Consider the following 18,206-nt stretch of genomic DNA (forward strand, 5'->3'; position numbering starts at 1 on the left):
TATTGCTAGGACATCGTTGCTTGCTATTTTCAGAATTCACACAAGCACAACATCAGCAGCTCTTATTATGAGAAAAACTAAAATACATACATTCGTGACGGTCTTTGGCAACAGAGTCGTATGACAGAGCCTGTCATATGACATTTTATTTTGGAACTGTAATTTGATAGCTTGTTTTGCAAGTGTCGGAAGCAAAGGCAGTCGATTATCACAGAAAATATGTCGACTACGGTGACCACTTACAAGACTGGCTACAGCTTTATTTTTATGCCTGATATAAAACTGTGATTACGAGCATTGTCGTAAATCAAATAGGTTACCCTATTATGATAGGAGTGTACGACAATGCTCGTATATCACCTTAACTTTTGCAGCCTTTCCGTGCATTACATATCAGACTCAATAATAAAGTTTATTAGCACGTATACCATGAGTATGAATTTTATGAATTATTTGTAAAAAGGTTGTATGGGATTGATCATAGTCTACCGAAATGGATTTCTTTTGTGTTCTTACTATGCAGTTGCTTCCACTATGTACATGATTCAAAACATTTCCTTTTATTTTTAAATATGCGTATCGAATCAAGTTTTCCAACTCTCATATCATATTTATTTTCATTGTTTAATCTCTTTAAGGTATGGGTATGTGTTTTTTTGTGTTTGATCAAAAGATACTGGAGCAAAAATGTTTGTTAGATTTTCCCAATGTCGACTTACGTTACTCTTCTGCAGGCTTACATTGCTAAACATTTCGATTTACTCACTGAGAACCTCATTTGAGCGTCCCAATATAACCTTTTTCTTCTTCAATCATCAATTTTTGTTATGCTCGAATTGTTTTTCACAATTGCATGAATCTGTTTTATAAATACGATGAACGAAATCGACCAAAAAAAAAAAAAGAAAAAAGTGTATATAGAGCACATTAAATAGTATGCACCGAGTTCAATGAACCCTTTTTCGTTCCGATCAAACAAACGCAATAAAACTTCAAATCAACACACGTGCGCAGTTTAATCCTTTCGCTAATTCGGTTTGCAGGCAAAATTCAAAACGTCCACTTTTGTGCTAAACTTTTGATCGATTGGAAACAGTTCGATGCATGATTGGGACATAACTCACACATGTGTGCCTACTAAAAAAAAAGACATCCTTAAATACGAACGAACATCGATTTCCTTCCCTATTCCACCTTGCCAAATTCCTTCCTACCTTAAGACTCCCACTTCATCAACCCAAAATGCCATGAGATCACACACGGGTGCAACTTGACCTGCTTGCTTCCTAAACGCTAGAGATTAGTGTGTACCTAGTAGTTGTAGTAGTAGTAGTAGTTTTTGTTAGAGGATATAGTAAATTGACCTACTTATTTGCCATTTGTATCACCGCCGATTTGAGTTGTTTCGATTTGTTTAGGATTAATTTTGCCTTGCTTTAAAAATTACTTTGCTCTCTCTATCTCGCGCGCAAATCGGTGCCTTTGGTGCTTTTGCTGTTACTCGTTATCGTAACAAAAAAGAATTCGTGGAAGGAAATCGATCCAAACACTCCCCTTGCTAACCATATATTTAGATAAGTTGTGTATTTTTCTTGCGTGTGTTCATTTTCATCTGTTAACTAACTTGTTTTTGTGTACTTTTAAAATAAACACAAATAATTAAAACAAAAAGATTTAGTACGGTTCAAACCCATAATAATTACAGGTAGTATCGTAAACATAAGTATCGCAAATTTGTTCAATAAACAATAAAGCTAGATTATACGAAATAATATCGACTATAACACAAAGAAAGGGATTCAACTGAAAACAAAAAAAGTTCGGTTTTAAATATGTGTTGTCAGCAGTTTTCGGAAAAGATCGCAGATAACGAACAATTTTCTGATAATATCACCCTGTATGAATTTGGAGCACATAAATTCGTTATCTATGTAAATTTTAAACTGGTTTATGGTTGTTTGAGATTTGATTTTCTGCGACCATTTTCGTCCATTCCACAATCTATGGGTGTACAAGTATAAGTATATAAAAAGCTATGCATGTTCGCAAATTCTTGGAGCTCGTACTACAATTGATCGACACTGCGTAAAAAAAATCTCAGGTATTGTAGGGCCTTTCGTTAAATATGTATGCTCATATGTGGTTAGCTTGAATCCACCTCCCACTGCCTACCGAAAAAAAAAAACAACTTACACAATACTTTTTTATCAACTAAAACACATTTTCTCTTAACCTAGAGAACCATATTCAACTTTCCGTTGTACGTCTTCTCCCTTTGCTTCGATTACGGTTCAGTCACAGATATATTTGTTGTTGTTTTGTGTACTTACTTGCACTCCACATCCTGACAGATGGTGTTGAGCTTTTCGTGCACTCCACTGTTGTTCAGGTCGCTTGACGAGGTAACGATATTGATCGAACTGACCTTGGCACGCTCGATCGCCGTCACCGTATTTTCGCCGAGCATCTTAAACAGTATGTAGCCGATGATGATGGCAAAGCCAGCTACCAGCACCCGGACGAACGAGTCCTCGTTTAGCTGAATGATGACCCATGCGCCCAGGCCGGTTATGCACATCAGCGTTACGATTATGATCGTCTTGGCCCAGTGCTGTATGGTAAAACCTTTCTCCCAGTCGAGGCTGAAATGTAATTACGTCGAAAATGGATTGCAGGTTTTAGTCTCATGAACTAAAAATTGAAACTCAGACACATACCGATTGGATCGCTCGATTTCATAGGGAGATTCGCACACCTTGCACTTCAGTACGGTGTCGGAATTGGCACAACTCTCCACCAGCCAGCGCCGCAGGCACTCGTGATGCACCGAACTAACGTCACCGGTGCACCTGCATGGCTGAATCAACGGTTCGGGTTTCTCGCTGTCGTAGCAAATCCAGCAGTCTTTCTTGGCGAGAAACGATTGTCCTTCTTCGGCGGTCGAGGTGGAAGCCTCCGGTTCCGTCGAACTGCCGGTACCGGTCGCCACCGGATCGATCTGGCGCGTCAGAAGTTTGCGTGGATTTAAAATCCATAGTTGTTCCGGTGCCATCGAGTTCCATAGACAACAGGGGAACCAAAGTGCAACGCCTACTTCAGCGAGCCGGAACACGATATCGTGCCAGTTACGAGAATATACTGGGACCCTTAGGGAAGGAAGAAACAGAACATGGTAATTGTACGTGTATGATTGATGTGCGACGCAAACATACTTCTTCTTCCAGAAGTCACCCAACGTTTCCGATGTGAGGAAACCAATGATGACAATGAGCATAATCGCCTGGCTCAACAGACCGAAGCGCGACTGGTGGAGCTGGGAGGCGTTGACATTTTCGCTGTTTGGAGCAGTTCCAAACTCGTACACGAAACCACCGCGTACCTGAAATTGTGATTTAGATTTAAGGTTTTTAGAATCCTGTATTATTGCAGCACAATCTAAGCAGTAAGAATACTGCTTTTTTTTTCTTATACATGATCGAGTTTTGTTGATATCTTTCACATCGAGTTTAATGAGATTCTATTTTTAGATTTGATTTTTGAACATTCGTTTAATGAATCGCGTACACACCGGTTTAACGCGCTGCAACAATCTTCATTGGATTCAATCGAGTTCTCAGTTGCCGTCAGAAATATGTTCCTTATTTAGCTCTACGATACGAATTTCACAAAATGATCATCAATGACTCATCACTGTCCCACCAATAAACGATAACGAAGCTTCAAAGCCGTCTCCCTTCTTATTCTTCTTCTGTCTTAATTACGTCCCCATTGGGACTTTACGCCGGCTCCAAACTTAGTGTTCTTTGAGTACTTGCACAGTTGTTAATTGAGAGCTTTCTAAGCCTGTTCTATTTTTGCATTAGTATAATTGTGCGGCAAGTACAATTATTATCTCTGTCCAGGGAAATTAAGTTCCTATGGTATTCTGATGATAGTTAATTTCAGGGAAAATTTGCGTGTTTGTAATTTCTGATGAATATTCAAAAGGAAATTTTAAAGCAAATTACAAAGAGAAAAAGCAAACTCTCACGAGAATTTTTAGGAAGTCCTAGTTGTGAATTTCTAGTGTTCTCGAGAGAATTCCAAAAGTGTTCTGCACATAATTCGAAGTCTTTTATGGAGTTATAAGGGTATGGGGGTATCCTAAAGTGGCTCTGGAGACATTTTAGAATGATCCTAAGGGAATCCTCGATTCCACGTGGACAGTTTTTTTAGTGGTTTTAGACCCTCCTGCAGTGTAGCATTGTCCACAATTCTACAATTTCAAAAATTTATCTTACCCTACTATGAAAAAAAATGATAAACCTAACTAGAGATAGAAGGATACTTTCTTCGACAAAGTTGTGGAGCTACTCAAAATATGAAACTCTGTTGAAGATAACCCTTTAAATTAAGTTTTTATACATAAACTTTTAACATAGTAGCTTTGAAAGCAAATAATGTTCAAGAAAAAATATAAACAAAGTAAAACTAAATGTCCACTGATGCAGTTAAAAATAGGGTAAAATAAATTTAAAAAGTGATACATATAACTTTGCAAGAAATGCACACAGTATCATCATAGAGGTAACTCTAAGACCAGAAGGTCCCGAAGAAACGTGCTCAACTTTTTGACCCAGCTCTGGTACTATCTTTGGTCCCAAGCTAATCGATGCACCCCTCGAAACATAGCAAAATCCACCAACCCCTAATTTCATCTGTCAAACTTCCATAGCGAATCAAAACAAACATTTTTTTTTTCTTCTGTTCGGGACCTAACACTACTGCGACCAGTAAATTGATCTATTGTAGTATATGCCGTGTCCTTAGTTTAGTGCATGTCGTATTACTCCATCACTATTGAGAAATGATGAAGTATTCGATTTTTTTTTACAATTGCCACTCTTGCATTTATCGCAAGGATCCGACTCTAATTGAAAGGTCCAGCTATTTATACCTTTCGGAGTGTTGAAACACCCTCCAAAGGCGCGCCCCTTTGTCAGTCAAAGTTGGATTCCTTAGCAACAAAATTAAGGTATGACACCGATAATGACCATGCATCAGAACCCTAGTCTTAACCACTTCAAACTAGGGAACAACGAATAGAAGATTAGGAATCACATAGATGAAGACAACTAACTCATTTTTTTCCTTGTTTCAAGATCATCCTCGGTAGACAAAGCCGAGTCTTGTCACTATCAACAAGGCATAAAAAGTAACAAGGACTAAGATGTGTTCCTTGGATTACTGAAAAATCCTGTTCCCCTAGTTTGAAATAGTCAGGACTAGGAATCGGTGATAGATCTTACATCCCGTAACGTACCACGAAAAGGTGATCTACCCACGTTACGGGGCAAAACAAATATAGTGTATTACTAGAATGTTGACTAAAATGGGGTACACTTATGGATGTACTTGAGACCAATAGGCTAGTCAAGTAGTGAGCCAATATAAAATCGTTTGTTTCCACCGGTTGGTATCATTCTGTCTTTAGCAAAAACATTTAGTGTTATGTTTATATTCGTCTAGAACATTATTTGCTTGAAAAGTTACCATGTAAAAAGATTACAATTAAAAACCAAATTTTAAAGGATAACCGTAGAAAACTGCCCATAGTATCCTTCTATTATTTAGAGAAAAGTTAGATTTACCATTCAAAGTGTTTTATGTTACATCATACGCGAAGTTTGCGATTTTCAGAGTTGGTTGGAAATGCTATCTAACATGAAGCTTTAGTGTGATAATTTATTAGCTAGAGAATGGTCTTTTAGAAGAGGGTAGGTAGATAGTTCCGTTAGAATACGGCAGTATGAAAATTACTTTCAATATTAATGATGCATCTCTGTTGTCTATCTACCAATATGATTTGAAATGCGTGTGCGTTTGACTTTGTACTGTCGCATTAATGGCCCTTCGCTCATTTTCAACTTCTATTCAATTTTCATAATGCCGTACTCTAACGGAACTATCTACCTACCCTCTTCTAAAAGACCATTCCAAGACCAACAATTGAAATGGCCTTAACTCTATTTTGTAAACAAACATTGTAAGGCCATTTTCTCGCGAACCGAAACCTTCATTCGCAAACCTAAACCACAATCGAGTACCGTGCGGGACCGAAATCCGTACAGCACCGAAATCCGTACACCCTGTTGAATTTGTTTATTTGTATGCATCATAACAATGTAAATATTATACATGAATACATATTCATGTTCATTCATGCATCAGCTTGATGTTTACTTCAACAATTAAGCAGTATAACATGCAATTAAAATAAGAAAAATAAAAACCTTATCACGTGTCGGGCATTTCTGTCAATCGGTTGCGTTCTTAACGATTTTCTAAGAAAATGTCTCGGATTTACTTCCAGTTGTTAAGCGTATTTAAGTGATTTTTGCAAGTAGTTTCCTGAAGGTCGATCGGAAAGGTAAGTGTTTATCGTTTTATATCTCAATTCTAAGCAATGAATCGTTCATATGGTATTTATTTATCAAAATTACTACTGTACGGATTTCGATCCATATATAACAGCTGATTCTAAATCCGTACACTTGTGCATCACTAATGACGATTCTACTTTATCCAATGTTTTTCAGCCGATCATGGAAACTAAATACACGCCGGAGGATTTGGAGAAGACTGTGGCAATGATGCGTGCGGAGAAATCTTACCGAGAAGCATCCAGGGATTTTGCCGTTCAATTCACCACCATAAGAGATGCCGTATTGAATCGCTACTCTCTTATTTTATTCGTATTGTAAACGTTATATTATTAATATCTTTTAATGAAGAGCGTCAAGAACCAGCCGAAAAGTAAAACAACGCAGCTCCCCTACAGCATATCACCAACACGCATATACAAATTACAGAGAGCAGACAGAAATGTGCCAGAGAGCATTCCCAGCTACCAGCGAGGAATGACCGGAAATACACATGAAAGTAGTGCGGGCGAAAATTGATAAAGAGAACGCAAAGAAACAAAGGATTGAGGAACGACAAAAGAAAAAGGTTGAGCGAGAGAGGAAGAGGAGGAAGAAAAGGAAGAAGAGCAAAGAAAGTTCCCTAATAAACAAATACCATGAACGAACTTTATCCCGGATGGGTAAACTTTCCCACAAATGGTTTGGATGATACCCCGAACACTTCGTTAAGCTCTCTTTTATGGTTATTTTTATTAGGGTTGGAAGCAAGAAAGCATTATAACTTGAAAAGGCAATGGTAACAATGGAGAAGAAGCAGAAGAAAGCTGTGGAAAAGAAGCAATGAAAGATCTGTATTTTTATGATTATTACTCTCTTGACGTATTAAATTAAATTAAGTTATAGTCGTTATTTTACCAATTTTAATTTTCATGCACAAAACGAAAAACTAATCCTTGATGTCAGTTCATTGTCTTTTTTTGTTGGTTTCTAAGATGGTTGTATTTTTCTTTTACTTATCCGCTATTTTAGGGCTACCATCTTAGGAACCGGTTAATTTATCGCTTGATGCCAGTGGGTTTGTGGAGTTCCAAAGTATGGCGCATCTTGCACGTTATCACATGTCAAATTTCAAAAACCTCGAAGCTTTGATCGGAGGAAAACTCCAGTAAGAATATTTAATCCAAAGCACTGGTAAAGAATAAAATTTGGAAGAAATTAATCCTTTAACATGATATTAGTTAGCATAAAAATCCAGAACAGTTACCTTCTTAAATAAAAAGAATTCAGTTACCTCTCCTTTGAATCGATTGGAGCATCAATTAATCTAACGCTGATATCATTAGTTAAAAAATTAAAAGTAAAAAAAATGAACTTGAACCTTTGAAGAATGATTCTTATGTAAAATCGTGCACTGAATTCAACAATGTAGTCGAAAAAAATGTCAGTAGGATAGTTTTTGAGATACAGCTAAAAATGAAAATTCACCTTAAACAAGTTTGATTACTATAATACAAATATCTCCGGTTGTAATGAGATTATATCAATTATTTTAACGCTAAATTAGAGGTAAGAAATTTTTTCGTTCGATCAATTGAACATCAATTGTCAGTGAGATTGATGGTATTGTTGTTAGTTAATAGTTTGTTTTTTAAGTTTTCCTAAGAAAAATTGAATTTCTGCTAAGTTTTTAAGCAATGTTAATTAAAATGTTTATAGTGGTTCTACCATTACTCTCACGGAAAAATAGTGTTAAAACGATCGAAATAAAATTTTATCACGTTTAATTTGGCGTTCAAATAATTAATATCACTTCATTGCAGCCAGAGATATTTGTGTTTTAGTTTTTTTTAACGTGAGATTTCATTTTTTAGCTAGGGGAAGGAGGGGCATAGTGAACAGGCGGGGCATAGTGAGCATCCCGTACTTTGGCTCTGGATCTCCAACTGCATGAAACAAATCAACTGGTAGTAGGATCAATATCATTAAGATATTGATCCTACAGCCAACAAATTTGTTCTGAACGGCCGGAAGTCCAAGCTGGAGCACGCGCGATGCTCACTATGCCCCACCTGTTCACTATGCCTCTCTTACCCCTATATCTTCAAAACTATCCTACCGAGATTTTTTTTGATTATATTTTTGGATTCAGCGCACGATTTTACATGGGAAATGACCATCAGCGTACAAAGTTCAAATATGCTGTAAACTAGTGTATTTAAACGAATATAGCTGTTTTGGACTCTTAGCCAAGCAACTACAAAAAAAAAAATACTTTATTCAAGATAGCAACACGTTTTTTTTTCATTGATTTGGATCGATTTACATTCATGTACGGATTTTGATTCATCCTCAACACAGTGTACGGATTTCGATTCAAAACTGTACGGATTTTGATTCAATCGTAAAACGCTGTACGGATTTTGATTCAAGATATGTGCAATTTAAATCCTTTTTTCTAATAATTGAAGGTAATGTTAAGACCTGGTGTATGCAAATATTGGAAAAATAAAGATAAATGTAAAGGAAAAAGATGTGATACAGAGCATAATGTGATAGCATTATTTAGTATTGACCGTTTATGATTCTCTCGTGCTTAGGTGTACGGATTTCGGTCCCGCACGGTAGAGGAGAATTTTCCCTACCTGTTCATTATGTTGGTTTGCCTTTGCGGACTTCGGTTCGCGAGAAAATGGCCTTACAAGGTTTGTTTACAAAATGGAGTTAAGGCCATTTCAATTGTTGGTCTTGATTCTCTAGCTAATGAATTATCACACTAAAGCTTCATGTTAGATAGCATTTCCAACCAACTCTAGATTTACCTTTTTTTTTAGTAGGCCATGATATTTTTTTGCAATTCTTTGGTACAAGCAATGGAAATATTTACCTTATTTGACAAAACCCAGGTAATCATGACGTTTGAATTTTGAAAACAATTTGAATGAAGAAAAGAGACCTACTGCTGTCATGATTACCCGAGATTTGTCAAATAATGTAAATGTTTACACCGATTGCATCGAAGAATTGTAGAATTGTGGACAGTACTAATGTGAACAATTCAAGTCCATAGTTTAAACACAATTCAATTAAAATCGTGATTTTGCCATCTCCGACCGCTGTGCAATGTGCATAGACCGTGGAGAGCCACCAGACATTACATTATTTTTTTAAGATTCTGAGGCATCGATTGAGAACAAATTTCAAGATCTTGGTCATGATAAATTGGCATTGAAAAACTCAGTTTTGACAAAAACTACTATGGGACCGACATGCGAAGAGCGGCAGTCTAGTGTGAAGTTTGTGAACATGCAATATCTCATGATCCAGCCTATAAACAAAGTTGCTGTTTTCTGCAATGTTGTTCAGGAGACCAAGACCCTTTGAATCGTGGAAAGTTTAGTTCGGAATTCTCTTACCAGGTGGCACTAGTGTCCTTATAAATTTCGTGTAAATGCAGGGTCGACATCTCGAGATACCTGCTAGATACAAAGTTGCTGTTTACTGTAATGTTGTTCAGGAAGCTAAGACCTTTTGAATTGAGGATAGTTTTATTTTGAAATTCTTTTGCAAGATGGCACTAGTGTTCTTATAAATTTCATGTAAATTCTGGGTGAACATCTCGATATCTTTGCTATGCACAAAGTTGCTATTATCTGCAATGTTAATCATGAGACTAAAACCTTTTGAATTAAGGAAAGTTTAGTCCAGAATTATCTCACTAGGTGGCACTAGGGTTCTAATGAATTTCGTGTAAATGCTGGTTCGATATATTGAAATCTTTGCTTGCTACATTGTTGATCAGGAGGCTAAGACCTTTAGAATTTATGACAGCTCAGCTCGGAGTTCTCTCACTAGGTGGCACTAAAGTTCTTATAAATTTCCTGTACATCGATATCTCGAGATCCCTGCTAGTTACAAAGTAGCTATTTTCAGCAATGTTGTTCAGGAGGTCTTGGATTTTTGAATTGTGGACAATTTAGTTTTCCTCTCGCTAGGTGGCAATAGTGTTTTTATAGATTTCGTGTAAATACTAGGTCAACATCTCGAAATCTTTGCTAGATACAAATTGCTAGTTGTTCAGGAAACCAAGGCTTTTTGAATTGTGGGCAATTTAGTTCGGAATCCTCTTGATAGGTGGCGCTAGTGTTCTTATGAATTTCGTGTACATGCAGGGTCAACATCTCAAGATCTTTGCTAGGCACAAAGTAGCTGTTTTCTGCATTGTTGTTCTTGAAGTTAAGGCCTTTTCAATTAGGGACAATTTAGTAATTTTCTCACTAGAAGACACTAGTATTTTTATGAATTTCGTGTAGATTCTGGGTCGATACCTCGAGATTTTTACTAGATAAGAATTTGATGGTTTCTGCAATGATGTTTAGGAGACTAAGACCTTTTGAATTAAGGAAAGTTTAGTCCGGAATTATCTCAATAGGTGGCACAAGTGTTCTAATGAATTTCGTGTAAATGCTGGCTCGATATATTGAAATCTTTGCTATATACAAAAATGCTTTCTTCTGCATTGTTGATCAGGAGGCTAAGACCTTTTGAATTTAGGACAGCTCAGCTCAGAGTTCTGTCACTAGGTGGCACTAGTGTTATTATAAATTTCGTGTATATTGACATCTTGAGATCCACAGTTTAGTTCGGAATTATCTCACTGCGTGGCTTTAGTGTTTGTTATAAATTTTAAGATTTTTTACAATATCCCAACAATGTGTGGCTTTTTATCAAATTGTACCGTTGGAAGGGAAAATGTAAATAAATTTAGAAATCACTTATGGCAGAATTATTTCATTTAGGTTGTAGACCACCTTCCTCCATCCCATGCGTAGACAAGCGTAATTTTTTTTTTTTTTTTTTTTTTTTTGTAACTTTTATGGACTGTAGACAATCACCAATCCTCGCCATCCTCCTTCCCTAGTGTCTAAGTGGTTTATTAACAGCCCCTAGTTACAATTTATTCTACAGCAAAAGCGATATAGTGGTTATCCGAATTTCGTAAAAATTTGTAGGTTTTAACCTTATCGCAAAATATTAGATTTGTATTTTTTTATTTTGTCATTAGGGTGACCAAAACAAATATTTTTTAAATAACTTTTTTCAAAATTTTATAACTTTTGAACCATTGCACAGTGGTCCAGAATGCAGATTTAGGTGGAAGGATATGTTTTGAGCCTGAAGTTGAAACTTTAGACTAAAAGCGAAGACATCAAATCAAGAAGACTGGCAACTCTGCCAGAATCCAAGCGACAGATACAGTAGCGCTTAGCGGAAGTAACACACAGAGAAATGAACAAATACACAAACCTTTCTTCTGAGGTTGTAATATTTGCTATCAAATTCGTTCGAAGCATTTACCTTTGGCACGGCAGACGACGCGACTGTGCCGGTCTCATAGCGGTCGTATGAGAAAATTGAAGAGTTGCCAGTCTTCTTGATATGTAGTCTTCGCTAAAAGTCTCTTCTACTATGTTGTTCCTTATAGTTAGGTTCTCATTTGTATGACAATGAATTCTAGGGTGGTTCTTATTATCATTGAAATCAAAACTTTTTGTTTGTTTGTTTGTTTGTTTGTAGAAATTAAGGTATACATTTTTTGGAAAAGTTATAGCTGAGCTAATTTCAAGCAACTTTTATGTATCTCCTAAATTGACCGATTTAGAGCTATTTTCGAGTGAGGGTGTCTCTGAAAAAAAAACAGTTGTTTTGTGCTAGTATATTTGTTTCAATATTTGAACATTTAGTGTCAAAACATATCCTTCCACCTAAATTGATAATTGTGCCGACTTCAAACATCAAAATATCAAATGAAAGGTAATTAAAAATACTTTTAGGAAAAATATAATGATGTTGAAAAATAGGAATTTGAATTGAAAAACATCGATTGTATTTGTTTTTTTATATGGTTTTCATGGTTTGTAGACAGAAGGCGCAATATTTTTTTATACTTTTCCTTGAAAATTTAGGCTTTTTTGTTTTTGTTTTAGGGATATATATTTTTTAAGTTATCAAGTTTTGGGGTTTCGCTCAATACTCCTATGCGACTAGACTATCATGCATCTTCATTGATTTATAGTGTGTAGATTTTACTAAAAAGATCGACCTCTTCTTTGTAGCCGCTATAACGGACTGATCGTCTTTTTACTTTGCTCCATTCCTCCCTAGAATAGAATCTTCTGTAACACCTCAAACATGGAAATATTTTCATAACTCTGGGACCTAGACCACTCTAAGAAAAAAATCTCATTATTATGGAACGAGGAAATTTTTTCCAGATGGAAGGATCACGGACATAAAACAAATTAGAGTGCGTCTAGGACTTAAAATTTCGATCGTTAAAAATTGGGGATTTAGGGATATATATTATATAGGGCTCATCGCTAAAAATCAGCTATTTATCAATTTTATTTAGATGAACGCATAGGACGGTACTAATGAATATTTTGGTCGCTATTGAAAATGTTGTCTATTGCTGAATTTATGTATGGGCCCAAATAAGGGGCATTTAGGCCGACATTACATCCATTTCCCCTATGTTTACAGTCCTCGAAACATTGAAATGCTCCTGAAACATAGTTATAAATTTATGATAATAGACATAGGGGAAATGGCTCTAATGTTGGGCTATGGATCTAAGATTGGGCCCATCGCTAAAAATCTGCTATTTATCAATGTTATCTAGATGAACGCGTCATTGGGACGGTACTAATGGAAATTTTTGGTCACTATTGCAAATTTACTCGATTATTGATATTATATATGGGCCCAAATTAGGGGCATTTAGGCCGACATTACGTCCATTTCCCCTACATTTTTTTTCTATGACTGGACTTAGAATTTTATTCTTTCCGTATTACTGGTACCGGTACTGGTACGGGAAAAAATACAATACAATTTAATGGACTTAAAAAGAATCTCAAGATTCTGTGATACCTGTAGATACTTCTCACCATCCCTCTCCAACGGGGGAGTTTGGTAAAGAGAGATGATCAACCCGATTCGTACCTTCCTCAAAGTTGTCCTTGCTCACTTTCTATTCGCTATACACAATATTCACACTGCCGTACTCTAACGCAACTATCAACTCTATACTTTCATCTCCTCATCTATCTTATAAACATGACCACTTTAGTATATTATTTGAAATTAGCATCTTCCACCTTATGATGATAAAAGCGACTGACTTGAAATTAGTGACCAAGTCACTAAAAATGAGCAGCTACCAGCCTTGTATAGCGAAGATGCATCACTCATGGCTATACGTTCCTATTATGGTGTGTTCCAATTATAACCAATGAGGATCCCATAGACCATAATTGGAATTTATAGCCATAATTAGTACACACAACCTACCTAAATTAGTATGCAAAAATATTTTAAGATCCAATCAAATTCTGACTTGTTTTCGATTCGGTTAATTCTTGATTCTTTCGGTTCAGTGGCCACCCTGAGAAACGTAATGATGGGCAAAGAAGAACTTTTTTTTAGACCTGAGAACTTGAGAAGCTACGTACCTATTGAATGCATTTCAAAAATCTTGGAAGCATTTTCCAAAAAAGAGACATTTACCATTTTACAGGGCGGCCAGTGAATTTTCAGTTTGAAATTCCCGGTTTTTCTCCGGTTTTCCCGGTTCAAATCTTTAAAAAATCCCGGTTGTTAATATTCAACAAAAAAACGAAATAGAACGCAATTTTAGGAACGTGCTCAAAGGAATTTACGGAAAGGATAAAAAATGTGGTTTAAGAAGATTCCCAAGATTCTAGGGCTTTAAAATTTGAGTAGTGTCTGAAATTAGAACTTTTTTTTCAAAATTTTTGATTAACAACAATCTTCGTGATGTGAGATTTGGAGTGAAAACAATTAAAATTGTGAGATTTTGAAAAAAAATTAATATCACAGATTTGAAAAAAAAAATATATCATACTTATGAGTCATAATGGTCACGCATTTTAAGAGTTATAACAAATTGCATTACAATCTATAGAATCATGCGAACAAACTCTGGAATTTTTAGTAAAATTTAAAATAATTTAAAGTGTTGATTTCAAACAAATATTGAGAAGGATTCCCACACAGTTTTCGAAGGAAAAGTTCTGAGCAGATTTCCAGAATTATTATGACATGAAAACCCTAGAAATTGTTGGGTGAATTTGGAAGGATTTCTGTGGAGAAGAATGCAAGTGCAAAATTAAATTGTTATGTAATTTTAGAAGATTTAAAAAGGAGTTGTGAAAAACCAAACTTTACGGAAAGTTCCTACGTGATTCTGAGAAGATTTGTATGAGTATCATGAGGAAAATGACAGGACAGATAAATTTTAATAAGAATTCCAAGAAAATTATGATCAGAATTCAACAAGAAACAGAGTTCTTAGAATGTTTTGGCAATAATTTCAACCCTAGTGCAAAAGATTCATCACAGAGCTCCAACAAAATTGATTGCAAAAAAATTGCTGATAATTAGAAAGAAATTCTTTAAAATACTCCAAGGGGTTTCTAAATAAAATTTCGACAGATTTCTGCTGTTTTGAATAGAGTTAAAAGAAATTTTGGAAAAGGTTTTCAAAGGAATCAAAGTCTCCGGATAGGCTCAAGAGAATTTTAAGAAAGATTTCAATTAAATTCTTAGAAGGGGTTGCAAGGAAATTCCAAAAAGAATTCAACGGTAATTAATACGTGGAGTGTTTTCTGGTTTATTTCAGAACTATTTCAAGATAATTCAGAGCAGGATTCTTCTGGAATTCTGGAATTCATATCATGAGAATTTTGAACAACGCAAAATTAAAACCCCGGAAAAGAATAATTCAGTTTCGGTTTTTACAAATTTTTGTTTCCAAAGTCCAGCATCTTCAATATTTTCTTTTAAGGACCATGCGCTTTACATCTGAAATTGCAACGACAAAAATCAATTTGTAATATTGCTGAGTGATTAAATTCTAAAAACAATAAGAAGGGAAACTGAAGAAAATTATGCAGCAAATAGAGCAAGACATTCATTTGGTTAAGGATCACTATGTTTTAATGGTGTATTCTGAAATTCTGGTGTAAAAATTGATCCTATTGTATGGTTAATTTATTTTTCCCGGTTCTCTCACCGAACTCCCGGGTTTTTCCCGGTTACTTTTCAAACTCCCGGATACTTCCCGGTATTCCCGGATTTTCCGGTTTGCTGGCCCCCCTGATTAAAAAAAATACAAATCAATATCAAATACAAATTTAAATTCTTATCATGCTTCGCAAGTGTAGGTTCAACAAAAACTATAAAGCATTTTCAAAGAAGGAAATAAAACAAGAAGAAACAAACAGGCACCAACAACCAGAAAGAACCCCCTCTACACATTTTGAACGAAGCAATACAGATGCTCCAAACATTCTCCTGATAACACAATAATGCACTCAGGAAGTGCAATTTCACGTTTACAACATGACACAGTTTCCAGTCATCATCGATGGACGATCGCAAATCAACATGATAATATTTATCACTTTCACTGAATGACACCGAACGCAAATGCACTACTGACCTTGAAAAACACCTCCACACCGTAGATCAGGAAGAAGATGACCACAATGAGCAGCAGGGCCGCGTAGCAACCGTTGAAGAAGTGCGTATTCCGGCCGGAGAACAGATGCGAATAGGCGATCTCCGCCAGGAACAGACTATACGGAAGCAGATTAAATGCAAGAAAGCCGAGAAAGCTTTTGGACAGAAACTGGGACCGTTCCCAGCGGATGTCACGCAGGTGGAATATCTGTAAAGAAGATAGGAAAAATGCAACAATTAGCATATTTGAGATAAAACTGAATTCATACAATAACTCGATAATCAACCGTTGGCACTTATGACTTGCGGCAACAGAACAAACGTCTGTACATACTATGGTAATGGATGTGGAACGACAACGGCGACGCGTCAGTTTGTCAAGAGTCCAAGCGTGACAATGATGGCTGTTAGTGATGAACGATGGGGAATTGCGGTGAATTATCTCACCTAGTGTGCCCGACCGCCTCCCGCTCCATTGGATAGTAATAATGAAAAGCAGATACGACGCGGGCGGGTCAGGCCAAATGGGTCCGATAATGTTTTGCTTTGGTTCGGTCGCACTTGAAACCAGCCGCGGCTGCGATTGTAACTGTGCTGCGCGACTGAATCGAAGTCATTATTCTAGCCGATGCTTTCACCATGTACGGAGACCAAATCGCCATCAGCAATAACAACATCTTGCAAGAGGCGGTCGTTATCGAACGTGACGTGTGCCTTTTTTGGAATATTGGATTATTATTGATTTCTAGCGAGCATTGTCATACCTACATATTGATGGGTACTTTACGCTACCTTTCATTTCGTGCGTGGGTTGGGGAAGGTAACATATTCTATAGCACATTCTATCAATGATAAGTAAACAAATCGTATGCAAAAAAAAAGGTAAATTTGTATGCACAACGTATGGTATGGTAATTAGCACCTTTTTTTTAAGAATCTGAGTGACACTGGCAACCAAATATAGTACACATTACTTTGGAAGTTCTATTTTTTCTTCTTTTTTGGATATTACGTCCCTGGAACATTACGCCTCGGCACAGAAGTGCCCTTTGAGGACTTCCACGTAGTTTTTTATTGAGGGATTCGTATGTAAAAGAAAACTTCCAATTAAGAACTGTGAAAGGACATAAAATACTGAGTCGATTGGTATTCAGGCCTCGGATCGAAAGTCGGGTTTCCGTCTTTGTAAGAAGTTTTAACCCTTACTATTTTCCCCAATTTTACCCTAAGTTGTCGTTCCAGTTGGGACGTAATATTCAAGAAGAAACAAAATGCTAAATATTCTTCTTCTTCCTCCTCGCATTTCAAGCTTATTGCGTATGGCATATCAGCTTATTGCGTGCTCTCAACTTAGTGTTCTAGATGCACTTCCACAGTTATTAATTGAGAGCTTTCGATGCCTGTACTATTTTTGCATTAGTATAATTGTATGGCAAGTACAACTATAATGTATGCCCAGGGAAGCCGAGAAATTTTCCAACCCGAAAAATGTCTAGACCGAACCTGGAATCATGGTAAAATTTGAAGGAAAAAAAAACAATGTTTTGAAACATATCTACAGTACGATTATTTTTTTATATTTATATTAGAAAACAAACAACTTTAAGCAAGGCAAAGCAAAGAGAAATAAGAAACAAATTGTAAAAGACTGCGATAGAGGCATGTAATTTCCAATAGATAAAAACAACAACAATAATAGTCACAGAACGACGCAATCAACTCTGCCCACTTCATGAGGTGCAAAGATCTGAACAAACAGTACAACACTTTATGAGACTCTCAAGATTCAAACGTGCGTCAACTTCTTGTTGCACATCAACTTATATTGAGAGCTGTATTCTCAATCTGCATAAGCTGTAAGCACTACCTACGAGGCAATTTTATCATGAAAACTATTCTAAATAGAGGAAATGACTCTAATGTTGGCCTCTGGATCTAAGATTGGGCCCATCGCTAAAAATCTGCGATTTATCAATTTTATCAAGATGAGCGCGTCATTGGGTCGGTATTAATGGATATTTTTAGTAGCTATTGAAAATTTAGTCGATTGCTGAATTTATGTATTGGCCCAAATTAGGGGCATTTAGGCCGACATTACATCCAATTCCCCTATGTTGATGCACATTTCTAATGAATTCTGAGGAGTATTCCAAGGATATTCCGGTGAAAACTTTTTAGAAAATTCAAAAGAGAGTTCCAAGGAAATTATGAGGAGTATTAAAAAATAAAGGGAATTCCGAGAAGAACTTAACAGGATTT

At 36.3% G+C, this 18,206-nt stretch overlaps 1 protein-coding gene across 2 annotated transcripts in view; it reads right to left on the minus strand.

The window, feature by feature from the left end:
* Positions 1 to 537: 537 nt before the first annotated feature.
* LOC135710602 (uncharacterized) overlaps positions 538 to 18,206 on the minus strand; it is a 60,983-nt gene continuing 43,314 nt past the window's right edge. For both annotated transcript variants that reach the window (XM_065233223.1, XM_065233224.1), the window contains exons 5-8: positions 15,928 to 16,155; positions 3,213 to 3,379; positions 2,718 to 3,146; positions 538 to 2,642 (exon numbers count right to left, since the gene is read on the minus strand). In XM_065233223.1, coding sequence (XP_065089295.1) covers positions 2,327 to 2,642; positions 2,718 to 3,146; positions 3,213 to 3,379; positions 15,928 to 16,155 — 1,140 coding nt within the window. In that variant the 3' untranslated portion in view covers positions 538 to 2,326. The remainder of the gene's footprint in view (positions 2,643 to 2,717; positions 3,147 to 3,212; positions 3,380 to 15,927; positions 16,156 to 18,206) is intronic.

Source organism: Ochlerotatus camptorhynchus, unplaced genomic scaffold (genome assembly GCF_037179485.1).
Source record: "Ochlerotatus camptorhynchus isolate MF236.1 unplaced genomic scaffold, CSIRO-AGI_Acam_v1.1 ptg000392l, whole genome shotgun sequence".
Taxonomy (NCBI): Eukaryota; Metazoa; Arthropoda; class Insecta; order Diptera; family Culicidae; genus Ochlerotatus; species Ochlerotatus camptorhynchus.